This window comes from Panthera pardus, unplaced genomic scaffold (assembly GCF_024362965.1).
Source record: "Panthera pardus isolate Hobbes unplaced genomic scaffold, ASM2436296v1 HiC_scaffold_11, whole genome shotgun sequence".
NCBI classification, from domain to species: Eukaryota; Metazoa; Chordata; class Mammalia; order Carnivora; family Felidae; genus Panthera; species Panthera pardus.
The window spans coordinates 33,214,515-33,238,088 of NW_026526666.1; the positions used below are offsets into that span (position 1 = coordinate 33,214,515).

The 23,574-nt window shown below is 41.4% G+C and overlaps 1 protein-coding gene across 4 annotated transcripts in view; it reads right to left on the minus strand.

Moving 5' to 3' along the window:
- Window positions 1–2,474: 2,474 nt before the first annotated feature.
- LMO4 (LIM domain only 4) overlaps window positions 2,475–23,574 on the minus strand; it is a 53,099-nt gene continuing 31,999 nt past the window's right edge. For all 4 annotated transcript variants that reach the window (XM_019414065.2, XM_019414063.2, XM_019414067.2 and 1 more), the window contains exon 5: window positions 2,475–3,853. In XM_019414065.2, the coding sequence (XP_019269610.1) occupies window positions 3,842–3,853 (12 nt within the window). In that variant the 3' untranslated portion in view covers window positions 2,475–3,841. The remainder of the gene's footprint in view (window positions 3,854–23,574) is intronic.

Sequence of the window (23,574 nt, forward strand, 5' to 3'; positions counted from 1 at the left end):
GAAAATGCCTAAATTTTTGACATGTTCCTAGATTTACCAAAAAAAATCAAAATTATTTGACTACATTTTAAGAGAATGATGAATATAATCAAGAGAGCTTAAGGAAGAAAGAATGTAACAAAGCATTTCCTTGGATATGTTTTGCATAAATACCTCATCATACAGTAAATGAACCTGGATTTTAGATCATACAGATCTGGAGGGGAATTCTGTCTCTGCCATTTTTTCGTTATGTGACTCTTGAGGAAATTACTTGAATTCAATACATGTTAGTTTCCTCCCTCACTTACCCCTAACTCTACTTGTTCAACGTTGAGGCTTGGGGAGTTATAAATATTCTGTATCCAGTGTACCATGATGAGGTACAAAAGATGGGTTTATAAATAACAGAAAGTTAAATTAGAAGTTTTGACTGATGCACCAAGATACAACTGATGCCGCATTCCAAAGAAAGTGCTAGACCATATGCAGAATTTCCAAAAGGAGAAATACAGAAGAACCAATTGCATAATCCTTGAAATCTGTCATTCCCATTGAAGATGTAAAAGGGCCCTGAAAGTGGAACTTAAGGAAGAATTTTGTGAGAAGGATTTTAGAAGACCCTTTGGGATTCTGGGACTCCTATCCTCCTAAGGAAGGCTAGTGAACTCTGGAGACCTTGATGCATATCTCCTGCAGTTAGGAAACAAGTGGCTAGTGCCTAGGTTATATCTCAAGAAGCTAAAATGGCCCTTGGAAGCAAGGTAATAGACTAATAGGCTACATGTAAGTAGTAACTGCTAGGGGTACTTGAGTGGCTCAGTCAGTTAAGTGTCCGACTTCGGCTCAGGTCATGATCTCACAGTTCATGAGTTCAAGCCCCATGTCAGGCTCTGGCTGACAGCTCAGAACCTGGAACCTGCTTCAAATTCTGTGTCTCCCTCTTTCTCTGCCCCTCTCCCACTCACACACACATACTTTCTCTCTGTCTCTCTGTCTCTCTCAAAAATACATAGACATTTTAAAAAATTAAAAAAAAAAGAAGTAACTGCTCACCAAGGTTTGTAAATACTAAGAATTGATGTAAAAGTCTGTTTGTAAAGGGATCTGACAAAGGAGTGGTTTCATAGACTAAGGAAACGCATAAGAATTTTTTTTCAGGTGCCTGGGTGGCTCAGTCGGTTAAAGCGTCCAACTCTTGATGTTGGCTCGAGTCATGATCTCACGGTTCCTAGGTTCAAGCTCTACATCGGGTTCTGCACTGACACTGCAGAGCTTGCTTGGGATTCTCTCTCCCCCTCTCTCTGCCCCTCCCTGCTCACATCTCTCTCTCTCTCTCTCTCTCTCTCTCTCTCTCTCTCTCTCAAAAATAAAATAAATAAATATTTTTTAAAAAAGAATTTTTTTCCTAATTTAAACACATCTATCTTGAGCTCTAGCATGTTTATTTGCACAATCCGCTTTTTTCAGTATATATTTCTATACTTCTCAGAGTTAACTTTGTGATTCTACATTCACAGGACATCTGCAACAATTCTAAGCTAGCACCTAATTAAAACACTGGCCAGCATTCATTGAGAACTTTTCATGTGCCAAGCACTGTGCTAAGTGCCTCATACCTTTTAACCCACATCAGTCATAGCAGTAGGCATTTTTACTGCCATCCTGATGATGAAACTGAGGCAAACAGAGGGTAATTTGCTCACTGATTCATAGCCAGGATGTGGCAGAGCTAGGGTTCAAGCCAGGTGGTCCAGCTCTAAGGCCTGAATTCTTAGTCATTATGACGTTTGCTCTCTAAAGGCTTTGCAAGAGCAGTTGCAAAGCAAGAAGCGCCCTTCTTTCTATTTTCAGCAAATATGGCAGTCTTTCATCATTCCAACTCATCTTTTTAAGCCTTCAGAAAAATTCGTGCTGATTTGGAAAGCTCCTCGAAAACAAATAAAATGAAAATTTCAAACCTCATGGAATTACTTTTCAAAATTAAGGTTGTATAGGAATGGAATGGGAGAGAAAATAAATGAGTAAATACGGTTCTTGGTGTCCAAAACTGGCCATTCATCAAGACGTGTCAACAACACGCAACTTAAGTTTGATGAGTTCAATATTTTCAGGACTAGCAGAACTTCTCTTGACCTGTATAATTGAGCAGAACTTCTTGGTTAAGATGGGCCTGGGGCTGGACCTAAGCTCTCAAGGCTAAATTTCTTCATTCCATAGTTCTTCCAGGTCACTGTCAAAACCACTGGTAATTTTACACTGCAGTGATCTGTGCCTTTTCCTGGCCTGAGGATAAATAGAAAACTTAACAGTTCTGAGAGCTGTTGACACCATGTACTCAGAAACACAATCAGAAAATGTTAAAAGAAACCCTTGAAGGATGTGAATGAAGGATGTGGACATTCGCACATGGAAACTCCCCACGTGGTGCCAGCTTTGCTCCCCAGCTTGGTAGCCAAAAAAAAAAAAAAAAAAAAAGAGGTCAGAGAAGGAGCCAGGGTGTATGCCTGAGGCTTTAATGGAACACAATAAAGGATGAGCACTTCTAGTAAGGATTTAAATGCCCATTCATTGGTAACCAGAGGATTCTAGGGTGCTCAAGAAAGACGTTACAGTGATACAAGGGATGACTTCGGGGTGATTAGGAAAACCCAGTCTCTCCCTAACCACTGTCAAAAGTAGCTATTGGCTCTCCTATTTGGCAAACACACCCTGATACATTTTAAAACTCATTTTCCCCTTTTAGTACGTAGCCCACCCAATCTAAGTTCACACACTTACAGAAAAGCTAGAGAGGTGAAGACGTTTTCTGAAGCCTACAATTGGATACTTGGTCTGACAACAGGACTGCCTGTTTGAACGGAGAACAGTTGTAGTAACTTGTGGTCTCTATCAGTAAGAGCAATAAGAAAAAGTTAAGAAAAGGGAAGGGATGGCTGAAGGTAGAAAGAAAGTGAGCTATAAATCCTGGCTTTGAAACACGCACTAGACAGACACCCAAGGGCTCAGATCTAAATCCACTCCAGCCCTGGATCCTGCTCCAGTACCCTAATATCAATATCCCCAGAGTCTTCTCCTCTTTACAATGAAAGACTCTTCGTTTTCCTTTCATAACTATAAGAGTCTCAGGATGTTTCCCGTCTTATTTGCCAGGGATAGATGGAGACAGCAGCATTGTCCATTTAATTACTATTCACTCAAAATAAATGGCTTTTGTTCTTTCATTCACTTACTCAAAATATAAATACCAAGTGCTGATCTAGATACAGGAGATTCCCAGATAATTAAGCCATTATCCTAGTCCATGGAAAAACAAAGGATGTATAATGTGTTACATGTGAAGGCAATAACAGAAGTATATGTATGATACAGTGACTGCAGACAAGAAAGGGTAATTAAATAGCGGGGACGGGATTCAGGACCCAAAGTATTCTGATAAATAATGATCTAGAAGGAAAAACAGGAAGGGTCTAAGGCTTTTCTCTCACTAAAATAAGGATTTAGGACTGGGTGAATACCCATCTGAGACTTCTTCCTGCTGTCAACACGGGTTGTATAGGTCTTCTGCTAAGCCCTTGGATTCAGATGCAACGGGAGTCTCAGAAACAGGAAAAGAGGCTGTTTAAGTTTTTTTTTTTTTTTTTTTTCAGGGTTGAATAAATCAACAATGGGACGAGGAGCAATGGCCTTTGACAAGTCTTTGTGTCCAGCTCAAGTGCAAGGGAGCACGTTGCTTAAGTGGAGAACAATACACCTGCCGAAGGTCCATCCGGGAGGTGAGACACGGTGAGGGAGCACTTCTGGTCTTGGCGATGGGCACACTGAATTCTGCTCCACAGCAAGTTGAGCCATGGAGAGGATTCTACTGCAGCAGCTGAAAACGGATGATTAAGAGGCAGCATAAGTTGCATGGATCCTGTCCTAGTATTATGCTTTCTGAAGATAACGATGATGAACGAAATGACGAATGAGCTATGATATTTCTATAAAAACCCTCCTGTCCTCTCTAGCCTCCTTTTCTTCTCCTATTCTCTTTCCTGTCTCCAAATCCATTTCTCTAACTCTTTGATGATTCAAACCCCTTTTCCTATAAAGACAACCTGAAAATGTCCTCCACATCGACTCCGGAGCCACCTGAAGTCTGTCTCCCTTGCTAATGATGACGCCTATCCAGCTGACACAAGCCATTTTTACATGGAGTATTTGATGGTTCTGTGTTTTGTTCTGATGATTGTTAGCTCTTTTGGTTCATTGGTGTTGGAAATAAATCACATCTAACCTCTTTTGTACTAAAATTAACTGTCTCCTTGGACTGATTATCTTGCCCTTGGTCTCCGCAGAGTTGTACCCACAGGATCTTCAACGTGCCTGGCAGCCCAAAGGGTTCGCTGAAGTTACACATTGTGGGAAGAAAGGCTGGCTTTCCTAAGCTTCAGTCAAGAAGGCTTAGCTACTCCTAAAAACAGCAGAAGTGCTTCAGCAAAGTTCAGAAACAAAGCAGGAAAAGAGAGTCCCTCTCACATACATGTGCAGCAAAGGCTCTGGTGGGGCAGGAAACTAGAGTGTTTTCAACATGTTCATCTGTCTAGTTACCAAATGGGTTTACTTTTCTCAACAATATATTCTAATTCCCCCTTTGGAACTTGTCAGAAATATATATATATATATATATATATATATATATATATATATATATTTGCTGGTAAAATTATTTTCCTTGTAGAAGAAAGAGCATAATTCAAGCACAAAACAGAAAAAAGTCATAACTCTCATCATTTTAAAACCGGGTAAACAGATAGAGGCTTTGCCACAATTTAAGGCATAAACAAAGTTTCTTTTTCAGAGGGTGGCAAAAGCGGTCCATAAAAAGAGAAGACATAGTTTGATGGCCTCAACAGGGGAGGACACTTCCTTGACCACAGCAGGGGTGTCGAGTGGCAGGCAGCTCCTCCATCCATAATTTCAAATACTGACTCTAACGAAACCAACATGCACTGCTTACCTCCTGAAGTTGTCACCCTTGCTGTGGAGGCAAGGATGACCACACGAAGGCCTGAAATTTCTTTCCTCTCCATTTCCTATCCATTTGCATGTTCCACCAACCTCTCGGACTCCCCTCCCAACTCATTCTCTGGCATGTTCTGCATGTCCCTGATTCTAAATGTGGACTCTCAAATTGAATGCAGCATGATCAAAATCCCAGAACCATTAAAAAATTTTAAAACTTCTTTCTTCTCCTGATTTCTTGATTCCTATTAACAGCAGCACCATTCTGCTACACATTATGACCCTCTCCTGCTGAAAATTCCACCCATGCCTCCTTTTCAGTTCTTACGTGACAATGTTCCAATTGCTCCTTTATGATTCCACAGTTTAGGCAGATGTTACAAGGCCTCTCTCATAAGCTAGCCTCACACAATTGAAGGAATAGCTCAGCTCTACCCATGCCTAGTGTCTAGCTTATTGCTAACTCCCAAGTCTTTGTTCATGCTGTGCCCTTCATCTTGAATGCCTCATCCTTCTCTTCATGTATTTAAACCCTTCCAGCTTACCATTGTTTAGCTCAAGATCCAACTCATCTATAAAGCTTTGGGGGCCACTCAAGTCTGTGGTAGTCTCTCCCTCCTCCTCTGAGCCTCCATGGCAATTACAGTCAGCACTATTCCCTTGGCATTTATCATTTACTCTCTTGTATTACCATTAATCCAGCAGACATTTTTGAGCACTTACTATCTCTGCTATGACAGGCTCTGTGGTATTTGCTGATCATAAAAGGCTAATAAGAGACAAGAAGCATCAAGGAGAAGGGAAGATAGGCAGAACAAGCAGGTCCAAGGGAAGGAATCTTTCAAATAAAGGGGATGTGAAGATATCCTGAAGCATAGGAAGGAGAACCAGTTAAAGTTGTCTCTCAGCAACAAGCCCACCCTCTTATCCTCTAGCGGGCATAGAGTTGTGTCTTGGGAGGAGCAGGGGGAGGTGCAGAGAGGCTGGTTCTATGAATTGGAAACACTTCAAATAGATTTAGCTGCCACTGCCAGAAGGAACTTCCAGTGATGAAGTGAAGAAATATGGCTGGGGTGACACTCATGGGAACCACAAACAGACAGGAAGCCCACAGGAATCAACAGGTAGTAGACAGGAAGGAGCAAGCCCTTTCTTCCTCCTCCAGCCTTTGCCTTCCTCTTGCACTCCCTATTAACATGCTTCATGCTGTGCCTTCCAGTTAACAGGAAGTCAACTGGCAAAGCAAAAATGATGTTTACAGAGTCCCAGCCCAGCATCACAAAGTGGAGGATAAAAGGGTGGGCTTGGAGCTGAGAGATAACAACTTTAACCGGTTCTCTTTCCTATGGTGCAGGATATCTTCACATCCCTTTCATTTGAAAGATTCCTTCTCTTGGACCTGCTTGTTCTGCCCATCTTCCCTTCTCCTTTATGCTTCTTGTTTCTTATTAGCCTTTTATGATCAGAGTCTGTCATAGCAGACATAGTAAGTGCTCAAAAATGTCTGCTAGATTAATAGTAATATGCGTTCCTCCTCAGAGTCTGGATCCTAGCCTTTTTCTAATGCAGAGACATCAACATCAGCCAAATATCACCTTCTCTTTGGAGGTCTGACTTTCACCTCCATGGGATTCCACCTTTAAGCTTCTAAATTTTAATAATTCCAGTATATTCTCTTTCTTCTCTCAGCCCTACAGGTGATAAATGCTTCCTCCTTTCATGATATTTTATAGTCCCCTTTGTACTCTTTCAGTTACCTAGGTTACACTTTTTTACACTAAACTCTCTATTCAAGAACTGGTATGGTTTCTATTTCTTGATTGGACCCTGACTGATAATAGCAGCAAATAGTTTAGGGGCATAGATTAATATAATGCAAAGTGACATCACTGAAAAGCCAATAGATACATTAAATATTCAAACAATTTAGAAAAAAGGAATGAAAGGGAATGAGAGGAATAAAATTCAGAAGGGACAAATTAAATCCAGTTCTATCACTAATTACATTAAATGTTAATGGATTAAAATGCTCAATGAAAATGCAGAAATGATCAGAATTGATTTTTTTAAATGCAAGATCCTATAATATTTACTATATAAGAGACAATTTAAATATGATGGCACACATAGATTTAAAATAAATGGGTGAAAAAAGGATATATAATACAAATGGTAGGTATAGAAAGACTGGAGTGGTTATATTAATAACAGATAAAATAGGCTTCAAGGCAAAGAGTATATCAAAGGTAAACATGGACATTTTATAATGAATAAAGAGTAAATCCATAAGAAAGAGATAATCATAAATTTGTATGTGCATAACAGAGCTTAAAAATACATGAAGCAAAAAATGACAGAGTCAGAGGGAGAAATATGCAACTACAATCGTGGGAAACTAAACATAATTCTCTCAGCAATTAATAGAACTAAAAAAAAAATCACTATGTACATAGAGGGTCTGAATAATACTATCAACGTGACCTAATTGTTATTTATACAATGCATCATACAACAATCTATTTTCAAATGCAATTATATATTCACCAAGATAGCACATATGCTAGGTGATAAAACAAGTCCAAAAAATTTAAAAGAATTGAACACCATGATAGTAGCAGAGGATTAAACAACTGACATACAATTTCAACTCAGCCCAAGAAATTAATATAATAACAACATCAACAAAACCAATATTACCAACCACCCTTCCCACACAAAAATATTCACACCAAATACGTTACTCTGAATGCTCAGATTACCTGGGATAGAGTAGAATGTAGGATTAATGAGCAGATCACAAAAGCTTCTAGATGAAGAAAACTAGGCTCCTTATAAAGAAAGTGACCCAACTGACATCAGACTCATCAACAGCAATACTACATTTTTGAAGAATGGAGCAATGTCTTAAAACTTTAAGCGGCAATGACTTTCAATCTAGAATTCTATTCCCAGTCTGTCATTCATGTGGAGGAAGAATAAAGACATTTTAGATGTGCAAAAATTAAAACATTATAATTCTTTAGAAAGTTATCAGAAAGCTTTAGAAGGTTATCAGAAAGCATACTTCAACAAAAAAAGAATTAATCCAAAAAAGGAAAAAGAAAAAAAGAAAAGAAAAGAAAAGAAAAGAAAGAAAGAAAGAAAGAAAGAAAGAAAAACATATAAAATCAAGAAAACAAAGGGGCGCCTGGGTAGCTCAATCAGTTAAGCATCTGACTTTGGCTCAGGTAATGATCTCTCGGTTGGTGAGTTCAAGCCCCACGTCAGGCTCTGTGCTGACAGCTGGATCCTGGAGCCTGCTTCAGATTCTGTGTCTCCCTCTCTCTGCCCCTCTCATGCTCTGCCTCTCAATGATAAATAAACGTTAAAAACAATAAAAAAGAAAGAAACCAAAGAAAAAAGAGAGGGGTGCCTGGGTGACTCAGTCAGTTAAGTATTTGACTCTTGATCTTGGCTCAGGTCATGATCTCATGGTTGGTGAGTTTGAGCCCCATATTGGGCTCTGCACTGCAGTGTAGAGCCTGCTTGGGATTCTCTGTCTCCCTCTCTCTCTGCCCCTCCTCTGCACTTGCTCTCTCTCTCTCTCTCTTGCTCTCAAAATAAAAAAATAAACCTTAAAAAAAAGAATAAAATATTCAACAAAAAAAAAAAAAGGAAGAAAGAAAGAAAGAAAGAAAGAAAGAAAGAAAGAAAGAAAACAGACCAAAAGAGAGACAAAAACATCATATAATGACACCTGTGTCAGAAAGAAAAAAGTCCACATTGGAGCAAGAGAGGAAAGTTTCTGAGAGAAGTTGTCTAGAAAAATTAAAGCTGCTTTACTTGAGTCCGTACATAAAATGTGTTATTTATAGTAGAAGTATTGAAACATTTGGAAAATTAATCATAAGACTATAGAAAGAGACATAGGAAAAAAATGAAGCTGTTTTCATTTCCAAGAGAAATAAAGGGCAGGAAAAGGAAGGAAACACAGTTGTAATGCACTGCTTGGCCCATCATTGAACAATATTTGCATGTAGATAATGAAGAAATTAAAATGATTTTATTTAAACAAATATGTGGAGGGAAAAAAAAGAGTTAAGTTTTTCTCTACTATGGCAAAAATACGGTAAAATATTTCTAAAATTTATCAGTCAAGAAATAAGCATATTATTTAGATTAAATGAGTTAATAGCACTTGGAACAGTGACTGTTACATGGGAAGCACTGTTGGCTATTATTAGAAATATGAAGTTAAATATCAGGGGGAAAAGAGAAAAGAATTGACAGTGGTTGTCCCATGGGCATAGTATTCAGAATGAGAAGTAAAACTATTCTGGTTCATTAGAAGCTTTTTAGTACTACATGACTTTTAAAATAATATACATGTATTGCTTTTATAAAATAAAAATTAATAATAAAACAGCTATATTATAGAATAAAATATAAACATAAAAATGTGAAGGCATTGAAAGTAAGGAAGTAAAAGGTAATTTATAAGTACGGGGAATGTAAATTTTAAGAAACAAAGGGTGCATTGTAAAAACAAAAACAAAAAACCATATTAAGCTCTTTCATACATTTTTGAGTTAAAAATAAAAGAATTTTTAACAAATCAGTCATTCTCAAAAACAAGAAATCTATTCCACAAACGAACAAATGAGACAAAATAAAAAACCAGAGATGGAGAGGCCTCCCTAAAAAGAGGTACTGAAAACAAGAGAAACAGATGGGGAACCAGGGTGTTACGTGAAAGCTGAAGGTGGATATCCAAGGCCCAGCATGGGCACAAGTCACCCATATGAAGCTAGAAGTCAGGGCGGTGCTTTATAGTCATCAACAGCGGACAAAATATCTCCATTTAGCAGCCCAAGACGACTGCAATAAAGAAGTCTCCTGCCCATAAACAGGAGTAAGCTCTGTCTTAGAACTAGGACCCCACCCTGCACTGCATTCAGGGAAAAGACCTAGAATTGCACCATCTCTGCAGGGTGATAGACCCCACCAAGCCACAAAATGTGAACTTCGGTCAGAAATAAACTGTAAGTCTGGGGCAGAGGCAACCATGAAACCTTCCCATAAGGAGGGCATCAGGTCATAGGAAAATTTAAAAAATTAGTTAACAAAGAGAATTAAAAAGTGTATTGTTTAAAATGCACATCAAGGAGAGAGAGCCAAAAAACCAGAGAATTGGAGAACTTAAACCCAACGAAATAGCGATATTCAAGCAACACAAAAATGACATTAAAATGAGCAGAATTTTAAATCTTCAAAAAGATAAAAGAAGGAATGATATCCATGAAAAAAGACCAGGAAATAATAACATTTTTTAAGTTTATTCATTTATTTTGAGAGAGACAGAGACAGCACGAGTGGGAGGAGGGCAGAGAGAGAGGGAGAGGGAGAGGGAGAGAGAGAGAAAATCCCAAGCCGGCTCCACGCTGCCAGTGCAGAGCCCAGAGCAGGGCTCAAACCCACGAAGCCACAAGATCACGACGTGAGCCCAAACCAAGAGTCAGGTGCTTAACTGACTGAGCCACCCAGGCACCCCAATAATAAAACTTAAAAAACTTGAAAAGTAAAAATATTTATGGGGGGCACCTGGGTGGCTCAGTCGGTTAAGTGGCTGACTTCAGCTCAGGTCATGATCTCACAGTTTGTGGGTTCCAGCCTTGCACCAGGCCCTGTGCTGACAGCTTGGAGCCTGGAGTCTGCTTCGGATTCTGTGTCTCCTTCTCTCTCTGCCTCTCGCCAGCTCGCTGTCTCCCTCTCTCTTAAAAATAAATAAACATTAAAAAATTTTTAAAAATATTTATGAAATAAAAAATGTATAGGTTAAAAAGTTGAGTCACAGGTGAACCAGTAGAACACTTGAAGTAATTACCCAAAAAGCTATCCAAAAAGATAAAAATCTGGAGAAGGAAAGGAAAATTTAAGAGACATAGAGCATAGAGAAATGATTAAAATGTTCTAACATGTATCTCAGAGGAGTAGTTTTACAAGATAGCCTAGAGAGAATGTCGGGGGTGGGGGTAGCAGAGAGAGGGGAGAGCACAGAGAGACAGTAACTGGGAATCTTCCAGAAGTGAAGAGAGTCATGAGTTCTGAGAACTGACAGAGTCCACCAAGTGCCAAGAAGGGCAAAGTTTTAAAAATTGGCACCTAGGGGTGCCTGGGTGGTTCAGTCGGTTAAGCGTCTGTTGATTTCAGCTCAGGTCATAATCTCACAGTTGTGAGATCGAGTCCCACATCAGGCTCCACACTGATCTTGGAACCTGTTTAAGACTGTCTTTTGAAGGGATTCCTGGCTGGCTTATTAGCTGAGGTCATGATCTCAAATGTCATGAATTCAAGCCCCACATTGGGCTCTCTGCTGTCAATGTGGAGCCTGCTTTGGATCCTCTGTCCAACCCCCCCCCCCCCCGTACCTCCCCAGTTCACGCTCTCTCTCTCAAAAATGAATACAAATATTAATATATATATATATATATCCTCTCTCCTTCTGCCCCCCCCACCAAATCCCCACCCAAATACATCATAGTGCAAGTGAATAATATCAAAACTAAAGAAAGTTTTAAAAAGAGAAACAGCCTATAAAAGAATGACAATCATGTTGACAGCAGACTTGTCATTAGCAGCAATGACTATAAGACACTTATGGAATAACTTTCAAAGTGGCAATGAAGCTACTGTGCATCTGGAATTCTATAAAAACTACCATTCAACAGGTGGGGTTCAAAAAATTATTGACCACAAGCTCTTTCTTAAAACAAAACAAAAAAGCAACTACTAAAAGATGTATTTGGTAAGTGAAAAAAATTAACTATGAAGGAAGAAGCAAAGGTGTGGAAAAATTCGGTAAAACGTGTTAGTAAATCTAAATAGGTATTGATTATAGATAATAATACCAATAATTCCTGTGCTTATAAACAAAGTATAATTCCAATACCAGATAATTCTAATATAGGATCAATGGAAACTTATTCAGATGAAAGTTAAAGCTTCTGGGAGGAGAATAATAGAGACACTGATTAACTATAAGCTTGGCTGGGAAAAAAATGCATATTTAAATATATGTGCTAAAGTCTAAGAACATTCATTAAAAGGATAGAAACAGTAAGTGTAAGTTCTAAACCAGTAGAAGAAAAAAGAAGAAAGAAATTTCAACCAATCCACACAACAAGAAAGGAGGAAAACATAAAGATATTAAAAAAAAAAGCATAGTAAATAGAAAACATAAAGTAGCAGAAATATGTCTTAATAAATGTAGATAATTTGCAATTATATTTTTAAAAAGAAACCAGTCTCTCTGAGTCTCTGAGACTCTCTGGGTCTCTCTGAGATGAGGTAAAACTAGTAAGAGATACAGTTGAAAACAGGTTGCACTTCTGGCTAGAGAGCCTCTATTTTCTTACTAAAATGTAATAAAGGGAGGTGGGGGGAGCAGGATAGGATTGACAACTTGAGGTGCTGCAGTCATCTCGTAAAAGCTTTTGGTTCAAAAATAATAGAAATCCATTGAAGGAAACTCAAGTTAAAGGCAGTCTATTTAAATGATACAGGAACAAACTGTCAAAAGAAAATCTGATTGGCAATGTTCAACAGACTGCCCAGTAGGATTCGATACCAGGTGTTCACCCTTTCTCCAACATTTGTGTCAAGGTGAGGGTGGGGGTGGGGTATGCACATGCCAAAAACTACAGCCATCTAAAGGACAGCTCCTAGGTTCAAGCCCTGCGTCCAGCTCTGTGCTGACGGCTGGGAGCCTGGAGCCTGCTACAGATTCTGTGTCTCCCTCTCTCTCTGCCCTTCCCCCACTCACACTCTGTCTCTCTGTCTCTCAGAGACATATTTAATAGATAACATTTAATAAATAAACACTAAAAGCATGTTTTTAAAGGACAGCTCCTAGGGCGTGTTAGGCATGCCCACCAAACCTGTCTCCTACAAACAGGTATGGCCCAGTGTGTCAGGAAGGAATGGGAAAGCAAGTCTAGGAGACATGAGAAAAAGGCCACTACTGAGGGCTCAACTTCAAACCAGACACTGTAAGCAATAAGTGGAATTATTAGTCAAGGCTGTTCCATTTTCTCCAGTGGAAGGAATGGAAGAGGTTGGAGGTTGGGAGTAGAAGGGGGCTTAGCAAGAGTGGTAAAAGAAATTCCACAGGATCCTGACTAGATAGAGGGGAATAAAAAACTTAGGACTGGGAGGGTAGAATGTTTTAAGTAATGGATGTCTCACTGATGGCTCGAGGGAGGGGACAAGGTAGAGGGTTAAGAGATGGCCACTAGGAAGAAGAATGTCACAGTTGGAGGTTTCAAAGGCCTCCAAGGGTTCCAAAGGTTCTGCAGGTAACAAGAGACAAAGGTTGTCCAGGTGGAATAGAGTGATAAGTATCAGAGCAGAGGAAGCCAAAGAGCTGTTTGTCATAGGTGCTGACAGGAGACCAGGTGAAAAGGACTCTGAGAGCAGGCTGCTGGGGTGCCCAGCGAACCTGAGAGGTGCGAGGGAGACAATGTGATCAGAGCCCACAGAAGTGGTGAGGAGAACCAGGGCACTGACTCAAACCTGATTCCTGAGCCCAGATCTATCAATGGCTCTCATCACTCTGAAAGTGATGAGATTGTGAAATTCTAAGTGGTAAAATTCTAAGCCCTCAGCATTTATAAGACCTTCACGATGCTTCATTTCCACCTCATCTCCCACCCTTTCCCTCAGGTTTGTCACTCTTCTACTGAACTGCTTTCTTCCACCTGCGCATGTGGATTCTTCAACATGGAATTTCCTTTCCCTACTCCTTTACCCAGCAGACTGCTGTTCAGTTTTCAGAGCTAAGCCCAAGTCATCTCCTCTGGAAAGCCTTCTCCAAGGGAGTTCCCAGTCTGAAGTGAATGTCTCCCCCACCCACCCTGCGCTCCTTGCCCTCTGGGTGCCCCTGTCACAGCACTCACCTCATCACAGCAGTTTCTAACAGGTGTGGCTGCATCCTGCCTATTTTGGTGTCCCCAATACCTAGTGGGGTCCCTGGTACATAATAGATTCTTAATGCATACTTTTTAAGTGTATGTATGATTCAGGAAGTTTGGGAGAAGTAGTTTCATCACAATTAAGGTGAGGAAATCAAAGAAACAATAAATATCAACAATGTCTCCAAGTGACATTCAATAAAATGAAGAATCAATACGGTGCAGGGCCAGCAGTGAGGAGGGGAGTGAGCAGAAGAAGTGAGGGCTGCTGGAAAGGAGATCACATTGACTAATGAGATAGAGATGAGACAATATGGAAGAGAGCTCCCTAGATTTCTTTGTACCATGCATGTGATTCTGGGTCACAAGGACAAGAGAGAGAGAAGCTGAGAAGCCAACCAACATTTGGCTGTCCACTATGCATAATCTCATGTCATCTGCACGCTAGACCTCTAAGATGGATATTGACATCTGCATTTTAGTGGAAAGCCAGCAACAATGTTCACCATGGAGTTTAAGTGGAAAGTCATGATAAGTCCGTGGCATTTCCTTCCCAGGTGTAGTGAGATCAGATGATTATGTCAGCCTTGAGCTTCCTTGAGCAGGAAGTTCATACAAAGTCCTCCAAAGGCAAACGGCCCTGCCTTTTGGGTCTTCATATGTCCTATAGCACCAAGTATGTGCTAGAGACTTGTTAGGACTCAATACGTATTTGGTGATTGAGTGAATGAATGAACGAATGAGTCTGTGAATGGATGAAAGCTGAACTGCACTAAGTATACGTACTTGGCATGCATTATTATTTTATTTAACCCTCATGACATCCATAATTATCCTCCATTTTACAGGTGATTAAACTGAGGCTTAAGAAAGTTTAAGAGGGGCGCCTGGGTGGCTCAGTCGGTTGAGCGTCCGACTTTGGCTCAGGTCATGATCTTGCGGTCCGTGAGTTCAAGCCCCGTGTCGGGCTCTGTGCTGACAGCTCAGAGCCTGGAGCCTGTTTCAGATTTCTGTGTCTCCCTCTCTCTCTGACCCTCCCCCGTTCATGCTCTCTCTCTGTCTCAAAAATAAATAAATGTAAAAAAAAAAAAAGAAAGTTTAAGAAATTTACCCAAGGTCGCACAGCTTATAAGTGACAGAGCAAAAATTTCCCTAGGTCTTTCTGCCTCAGAACCCGGGCTCTTAACTACTCTGCTACATTGCCTCTCAATGAATGGATTCCTTTGAATTAATGGATTTCTCTGGAGATCTCAGCTTCCCCATATGAAGATAGATGGTCCCTGATGTTCCAGCACTATTAAAAAAAAAAAAAAAAAAAAAAGCAGAAAACATTGGGAGTTGAGGGTGATTAGTTCAAAATGGAGAAAATCTAAAAATACATTGGCTTTACTTTTCGATATTTGTCCGACAGGGGTGGGACAACCTTAATTAGTGTAATAGGACAATAGGAATTAAATTGGCTTCATCACAAGACTTTTACGGGATGACACTGATGGTATTACTATCCAACTTCAAAGATTTGGAAAGATGTTCCTGCTAACACTGGAGAATAGAAACCTGTTTTTCATCAACTAGGCTGGCCTGACAAATTAAGTCTGTGGAGTCATTAGATTAAGATAAGAGCTTATCTCCTAGGCTGACATTTATTCAGAGGTTTTTATACTGCTCAGCTAGTAATTAGTGCTGTTGAATTTTTAACACTGCTTTGTCCAGTCATTCAAAAATTTTAGAGGTGTGTTTGCATCTCCCGTGTGTGTTTTTGGTTATTAAAAATAGAAGAGGAATGCAAGTGAATTACTTTAGAAGGCCTGAATAATTCTTCCAAAAGTTATTCTGTGGAGAAACATGCAGCTTAATGACTTATTTGCAGAAGAAGGGAGCAGTTCTCCCAAATTGATAAATGCAGAATAAGGAGTTGCCTTTTACTCCAGGATCTATAATTTATTTCAAGGCATACATATTATAAGTTTATTATGTTCTAGTGGAATCATTAAAATTATGATCACATGCAATAATGGTTTCCTGCTGCTTCGCACCCCCAATTCAGCAAACATACCATACATTCAGGGAACAGCTCAACGTTGTGGTTTTTCTAGTTTCTTTCCTATGGTCGATCTGACTGTGAAAGTTATTTTTCCAGTTTTCTTGTAGTTATAATAACAACTTGATTGCTTTAGAACAAGCTAATACACTAAGCCCGCACAAGCTTCCCGACAGTCTGTCAAACAACCAATGCACACATTTTTAAATGTTTGGTTTGCAAAATTCCAAGTTCTCTGTCGAAATACTAATTAGTAATCAGATGGATAAGACCCCTGGTTTGAAACAAGTTCACCACTTGGTTAAAGTTGCATCCTGTTACCATCACATCATTTATTTTGTCCTAAGTGGAGACATCTCAACGTTCAACATATTGTATTTGCCACTTTTCAAAAACTGTGGCGGAGAGAATCCCACAGGGACAAGAAGAAGTGTTTGATGGTACTTTTTCATCTTAACACCACCCAAAAGGAAGCCTCAAAGAAAACCCTGCATATTTCAGAGATCCCCTTTGGAAGATGAGTTCTCTTTCATTAAAATGTGGCCCGAGTGATTTTGTAGTGAACAAATTTAAGTCAAGTCTCTTGCTAATCAGCCCCCGGGCGCGGTGGGTACAGCACTTGTCATCCGAACCCACTGCCAGAGGCGAACGGCCTCGGAAAGCATTTGCAAGTCTTCACATCTGTTATGGAACACACTCATCTTTGCAACACTCCGGGTAAATTCGACTACACTCTTGAAATCCCGGGAATGTACTGTAGTGAAACGTTTGCCACTTCAACAAGCCATTGGGCCTCAGTTTCCTTAACTGAAAAATACAAGTTTGCTCAGGATAATCTTTAAAGAGACCTGCCAGGGTCCTGAATCTCAGACCTGTGATCTGACTCAAGGTGGAAGAATCCTGAGAGGACAGAGAAAATTATGAGAGAAGAAGACACCACTGAGTTGAGATTCATCTGAGGAAACTGTAGAATTAAGTTCAAAACAGTAATACAGAAACTCCTAAATTATGCGATTAGACTTTGGTGTAGGAGAGTCACAGTCGATCTGTTGAATACATGAATGAATGAGTGAACAAGTGAATTGACTGAGGAGTAGCATGGGATATTGGGATTTGGAGTCAGACACAGCTGGGTTCACTTCCTACCTCTGCCATGTACTTGCTTTGTGCCCTTGGAAAATACTTAAACCTCTCTGAATCTGCTTCCTCATTAGTAAATCAAACATAATAACCAGCCCGTAAAGCCGTTGGTAGAATGAATAAAAACCCCCAAGATAGGTGCTCAAAACACATTTGTTCTCCTTTCTTCCCCTCACCCCAGGCTTTTTTTGTTTTTGCTTTTTGTCTTTTATATTCTCTGGTCCCACATACAGTAAGTTGTAAACACATTACCATCCGGCTTCCAAATTCATGTATTCTCAACTACCACTCGTACATTTGGCATGCATTATTATTATCTTTAATGTGTAATGACAAAAGAAGAGGAGAAGAAGGCATGAAGCTTCCCTTCCAGCTCCCCATGGGTAATCAGGCCAGGGGAAGGTAGGCGGCATTCAGTGTGTTTACAAGGTACTCCATCTCAGTCCTCAGCCTTCGTTAACTCATCCACCCCCACCCCCAGCTTGCCGAAGAGCAACATGTAATTAGAGCACTAACGAGGTCATTTAGCAGAAACCATGGGTAGGGAGTAATGAATGTGCTATCAGGCTCGGAGAACAGCTTGGGCAAGAATCCAAACAGTCCATGTTCAACTCTGATGAGCCGACCTAAACTTGGAAAACAGAGCTTGGAAAAAGGTTAATAATAGGACATCAAAAATGAAAGCCCCCCCCCCCCCACCTTCTAGAGAGACCCAGAGCAATATTTTGAGCACAACCCTTCAGGAGCCGGGCCTGCGGGTAGTGGGCTTGGATGGAGGAGAAGCCAGGGGGGCACCCGGGACTTGGCAACATGGCCTGGGTGCATCAGGGCCATTACTGGGGGGATCTGTACTAGACAAAACATGGAAGGGACTTCGGAGGTCATCTAATTCCATGTCTCCATTTTACAGATGAGTTTGGAGTGCTCCAGAGAGCTGCATGGGCTTCACCAGCCAATCAGAAATGGACCCAGACTTAGTACCAAGGCCTCCAGATGGGCAGGGCAGTGTTTGGTTCACTAGTCTGCTGTGTCCTTGCCTCTGAGGGTGACATTCAGGAGACCATTTGGAGAGTGTACAATGATACTTTACGTGGGGCCGGTTTTACTTGGACCACTTCAGGAGTAATTAAGTCCCAGAAGAATAAACCATCCATTCACCGTTTGCATTTGGAATTAGCACTCCTAATTGAGTCGCAACCACTAACATCGCTGTAGCTTTCAACTTTATAGAAAAGGAAGTGGAGGAAGACAAACCCAAAGAAGCCAAATACCTCCAAATCCTTCCTTCGTCCACAGATTCCCAAGCTAGAAATGTGCCCACCCTTCACTGTGCCTCTCAGCTCCCGGAGCGGGGAGGGGAAGGTCTTGTCCTCATCTCCGCAAACACCAAGCACTGCCGGGAGGCAGGTTAAATACCGGGCCACAAACTCTACTACTCTTTTCTTTACAGGTTATAGCTGTTGTTGAAGTGGACTTTAAAAATTACTACAAAAGCATTTTGCCAGTGTGTTTTTCCCCCCAATTAATAGACATTAAAAGTACAACCGTGATCATGTGGAGGGGTCCGTGAAGGGTTTTTTTGTTTGTTTATTTGTTTGCTTGTTTGTTTTTTAAGATTAAAAAAAAGGATTTTTCATAGTCACAAAGGTAGGGACACTTCTGTTTCAGATATTTAAAACATATCCATATCTATTGCTGTTTTTCACAGCATCATTTTTAAAAACATGTTCTAAACATTCTAAGTACAGAAAAAAAAGAACTTAGTCACTACCAATACTTAAAGTGTTAAGTACAAAAGTATTAACGTTCACAGGATGGATTTTGTTCCAAGGCTTATTTTCATTTCAGCAAGTGTTTATTAAGCAAGTACTACATGTACAGCACTACAAAGCAGTTCGGGAAAAACAAGACAGAACGGACAGTCTCTGTCTCGAGGAACCTACTGTTGATTTGGGCAGGCCCAACATACCTACAAAGATAATGGAGAACAGTTCATTATAAGAAAACATATGACAAATCCTAGAAGTTTCTTACCTCTCATTAAATATATTTGTGTCTTTCATTTAAAATGGTAACCGAAGGGGTGCCTGGGCGGCTCAGTCGGTGAAGCATCCGACTTCGGCTCAGGTCATGAGCTCGTGTTTCATGGGTTTGAGCCCCGCATCGGGCTCTGTGCTGACAGCTCAGAGCTTGGAGCCTGCTTTGGACTCTGTGTCTCCGCCTCTCTCTGACCCTCCCCTGCTTGTGCTCTCTCTCTGTCTCTCAGAAAATGAATAAATGTTAAAAAATTTTTTTTAAATGGTAACTGAAGAAAGTGGCTTTGGAGAGGCCTTTGGAACCAGGAGGCATTTATTTGCTCTTTTGATCATGTGTAGTGCCTCTCCGGGATCGCTATTCTGGTAACAGCCCCTCCATACAACTGGGTGTTCCCAGGAATTACACCCCAGGAGTCAAGTTTTTGCCAAGGGTTCTATTCCTATTTCCTGGGCATTTTATATTGCTCATACCCAGATCCCACACACATGCCCCCTTTGTCCTCCCAGAGCCAATAGGAAGCAGGGAGAAAATCTGCCTGACAGGGGGATGGTAAGTGTCAGTAGTATGGTACCATGCCAAAAATAATGTGAGGGCGATAACCGTGCCTCGGGGCTGGGGGCCCGGGTGGGCCGATCTCATGCCCTTAACATAGTCTTCCTTGTTTGACTTTGAAAACAATGTTGTGATAAGAGAAAGCTCTTCAAAGCTCTAGAGTATCAACTAATTCAGGTCTCCTTATAAAACAGTATAGAACAAAGATTCATGGCCACGGCTGCTTCCCAGTTGTCTAACACTAAGGATTTAATGAGAAGTTTGCCTCCCCTAATTGCAGGAGAACCAGGTCAGAATCTGATGATGCTCTGGTGGTATGAGAGATAGCTTGCTGGATTGGAATCCAAACCCTGGCGATAGGTAGCCCCCGGTTCAAATTCTCACTTTGGAACTTCAGAGCTGTGTGACCTTAAGTAAGTGGCTTACCCTCTCTGAACTCCGTTTTCCTTACTGAAAATTAAGACGCTAATGATATCTTCTGGAGAGGATTACTATGAAGATTAAATGTGACAAAAGATGTCAAGACGCCTGACGCATAGTTGGTGCTCCATGAATCTTCGTCATGGTGTTTTCAGAGCAAAATTCCAAAACTTTCTTCTTCAGAAGGGAAAAATAAAACAAGCCACCTCGTCAGGATGCAACAGCTGGCGCCAGCAACAAACGTAACCACATCAGGGGAGAGTGCCGCCCATCCTCAGAGTCAAATGTACTTTATGGAGATAGCAATTTGCATCTTGTCAAATGTTCCCTAACATTTTGCAAAAATCCCCAAATGTCAAATTAGTGAGTAATCTGTACAGTACTGCAGATCTTGTTATCCTCTGCCTGATTCATAACATATTTTGGGTGTCCCAGACACCAGTCCATGTAAATGTTAGTAAATAAGGAAAATCACATCTCCCCTCAGAAGGCTCTGAAATCAGAACCAGCTTCCACTTGCAAAGAAAGAATATAAACCTTGAAGGCCAGAGAGTGACACGTATTTCTTAGGGCTGATTAAGCTGTCACCAGTAACTACATACCTGGCATTGACCATATGCCCCGTCCCGAGACAGGCCGGAGGTGGGGGCAGGGTGCAGGCATGGGGCTGCAAATCTCAACCGCTTACTACATACTGGCCAGTTGGCTTCATCTACGTTGTCTTACTTGACCTTCTAAAAATTCCTTTGTATTTATTTAGCAAGTACTAAAATCGTGCTTGCTGAGTGTGTATGCTTCCCTGAGGGCCCACTTCTTGGGCGAGTACCTCCATACAAGTGCGTTATAAATGCTTTACAACCTTCATCACAATCCAATGAGAAAGGCAGCATGCCACCATTATCCCCATTTCACAGGTTAGGAAACTGAGGCTTGGGAGGTCAAGTAGCTTTCCTAAGGCCACATAGTGAGTGACAGAGTTAAGGTAGAAATCCAGACAGTCTGGCTCCAGAATCTATACTCTTAGTAATTAAACAACGGCCTCACAAGGTGGGCACAATGAAAATCCCCATTTTACAGACAAAGAAACTGAGGCTCTAGGAGGTAAAGGACCACCACCAGGATATCCTACAGCTACCGGGTGGTGATAGAGCTGGGGTGTAAAATGAGGTCTCGCTGTATAACCCTATCCCAAACCAATAGGTTATAACCCATACCGAGGCTAAGAAAAATGTCTTACCTGAAGTAGTTTCTACTTTTGCTGGCCAGGCGTCGAAAAAGATAGAGACTGAAAAAGATGGTGACCCTAAGCAACAAATGCCAAAAAAGCTCCACCCTTACAGGTTCATTAATATTACAATAAATTAGTAGTCTTGGCTCTTAACTCCTGAGTCAGGGACGCGATTCTCAAAATGGGGCTGAGGCTGTCCTGAAAAATGCCTCTCTGTTTTGTTTTTGGTTTTTTTCACTTTCCCTGACTTGGAGAAAATTGATACGAACCCAAGTTGCTGAAGCTGCAGGATGTATATTTATATGCTTTCTTTATAATGTGTGCCTAAACCTTGTTTTTTTCACTCTGTTAACTTTTCAAAAACTATTAAGAAGAAGAGCAACAAGATGCTGGTAGGGGGCAGGAGAGGGAGGGAAGGAGGGGGCTGGCAGATTATACGCCAAGCACAGTGAATTTCAGGAGAGATTTTTCTATCCTGCTTCGGGCTACTCTTTGTCTCTCGGGAGCCTGGCACAGACAGGTGCTCAGTGACCGCTGGCCTGAAGTTTTGTAGACGACAGAATCTCGGTTTTATCCGCTGCTGTTAGATGAAGACTCTAACGAAGATTCTTGAAGGGGACTGGAGTTAGTAGCTGGAAGATTCTAGGAGCTAGGTAGATTTAACCTGCACATTCTTGCACATCAAGCACAAATGTTGGAAAAATCTTGCTCATTGTTATCCCCTTCAAGGAAGGGCCCCTACTAGGGTACCTGGGTGGCTCAGTCAGTGAAGCAGTTAAGCGGCTGACTTTTGCTCAGCTCATGATCTCTCATGGCTTATGAGTTCCAGCCCTGTGTTCAGCTCTGTGCTGACAGCTTGGAGCCTGCTTTGGATTCCGTGTCTCCCTCTCTCTCTGCCCCTCCCCTGCTCGCACTTTGTCTCCCTGCTCGCACTTTTTTAATTTAATAAAAAAGGGGGGGCCCCTACTTTCTTGCCCCATCTCCCCATTCAGTGTCCAGTAACACTGGCTGCAGTCTGGCAGCATTGACCGAAGACAGACCAAAAGAGATTGCTTCACTTTGGGTCTCTGAACCCCCTCCTCATCCCTGGTCCTCGGCATGAAGGCCAGAGAGCTCTGTGTTGCATCTAGCCAGCTCCCCTGCACCCTTCTGGACTCCACACTTAGCTCCCCAACACACAGTTCATCTCCAAGCTCTATTGTTCCTATTGTTCAGCCACCCTCAAATCAAAGTAAGTTCTTCCATTCCCACTGCCCCTGTACTGCTCTAGTCACCAACGTCTCTTCCCCAGCTCCTGCCGCAATGCTAGCTTGTCTTTTCCGCTGCCAGTCCCGCCCGCTTTAATCACCATCCACGTAGCAGCTAAAGCAGAAATCTGATTGTGTCATCAGAAACTCTTTGCCCTCAGGACTAAGTCCAATCTCCTCAGCTTGGTTGACCAGGCTTTTGTGTGATCTGGAATGCTCCATTCCTACTCAGTGCTGCAGGTCCTTAAACACAAGCTCTGCTTCCTCAGCACCTCCTATTTCCCATGCCTTGCGCAGCTCTTGCTTAAGCTGTTGCCTCGTCTTCTGGGTCCACACCTCCTCCCTCTGCAGCCCGGTGGCCTGACCTCATGCCGTAGCCAGTGTGATCACTGCGTGCTGAAACCCTCTCTTACAAAACAAATAAAGAAACATCAAATGGATGAGTGACACGGATGATCTTTTAAAAAAATAAATCAGACCACATCGTCCCACTCCTCAAAACTCGAATTTGCACTTGGGATAAAGGTGAAACACCTCACTGTCTACAAGGCCCTACTGAATCTAGCCCCTGCCTACCCCTCCAGTGTACTCCCATACACTGCTCTCTCTTGTTCACTCTGTTCCAGCCACAGTGACCTTTCTCTTCCCCAAAGCACACGCGTGTTGTTCCAGCCACAGGGCCTTTGCTCTTGCTGTGGCCTCTGTCTGGAACACTCTTCTATCAACCCTACATATTGCTCAGGTTTCAGTCCAAGTCACCTCGTCAGAGAATCCTTCCCTGACCACTAACCAAAGTAACACCTCAGATAACTTCTGTCACCTTTGTAAAAAGTATTGTTATCTAAAATTATCTTGTTCCTTCTTTACCAAGCTGTTTACTCTGTCTCCTGAACTCAAACTTAAGCTCCTTAAGAGCAGGACTCTTCCTATATTATTCTCAGCTGTTCCTCCAGTGCCTAGAAAAGTGTTTGACAT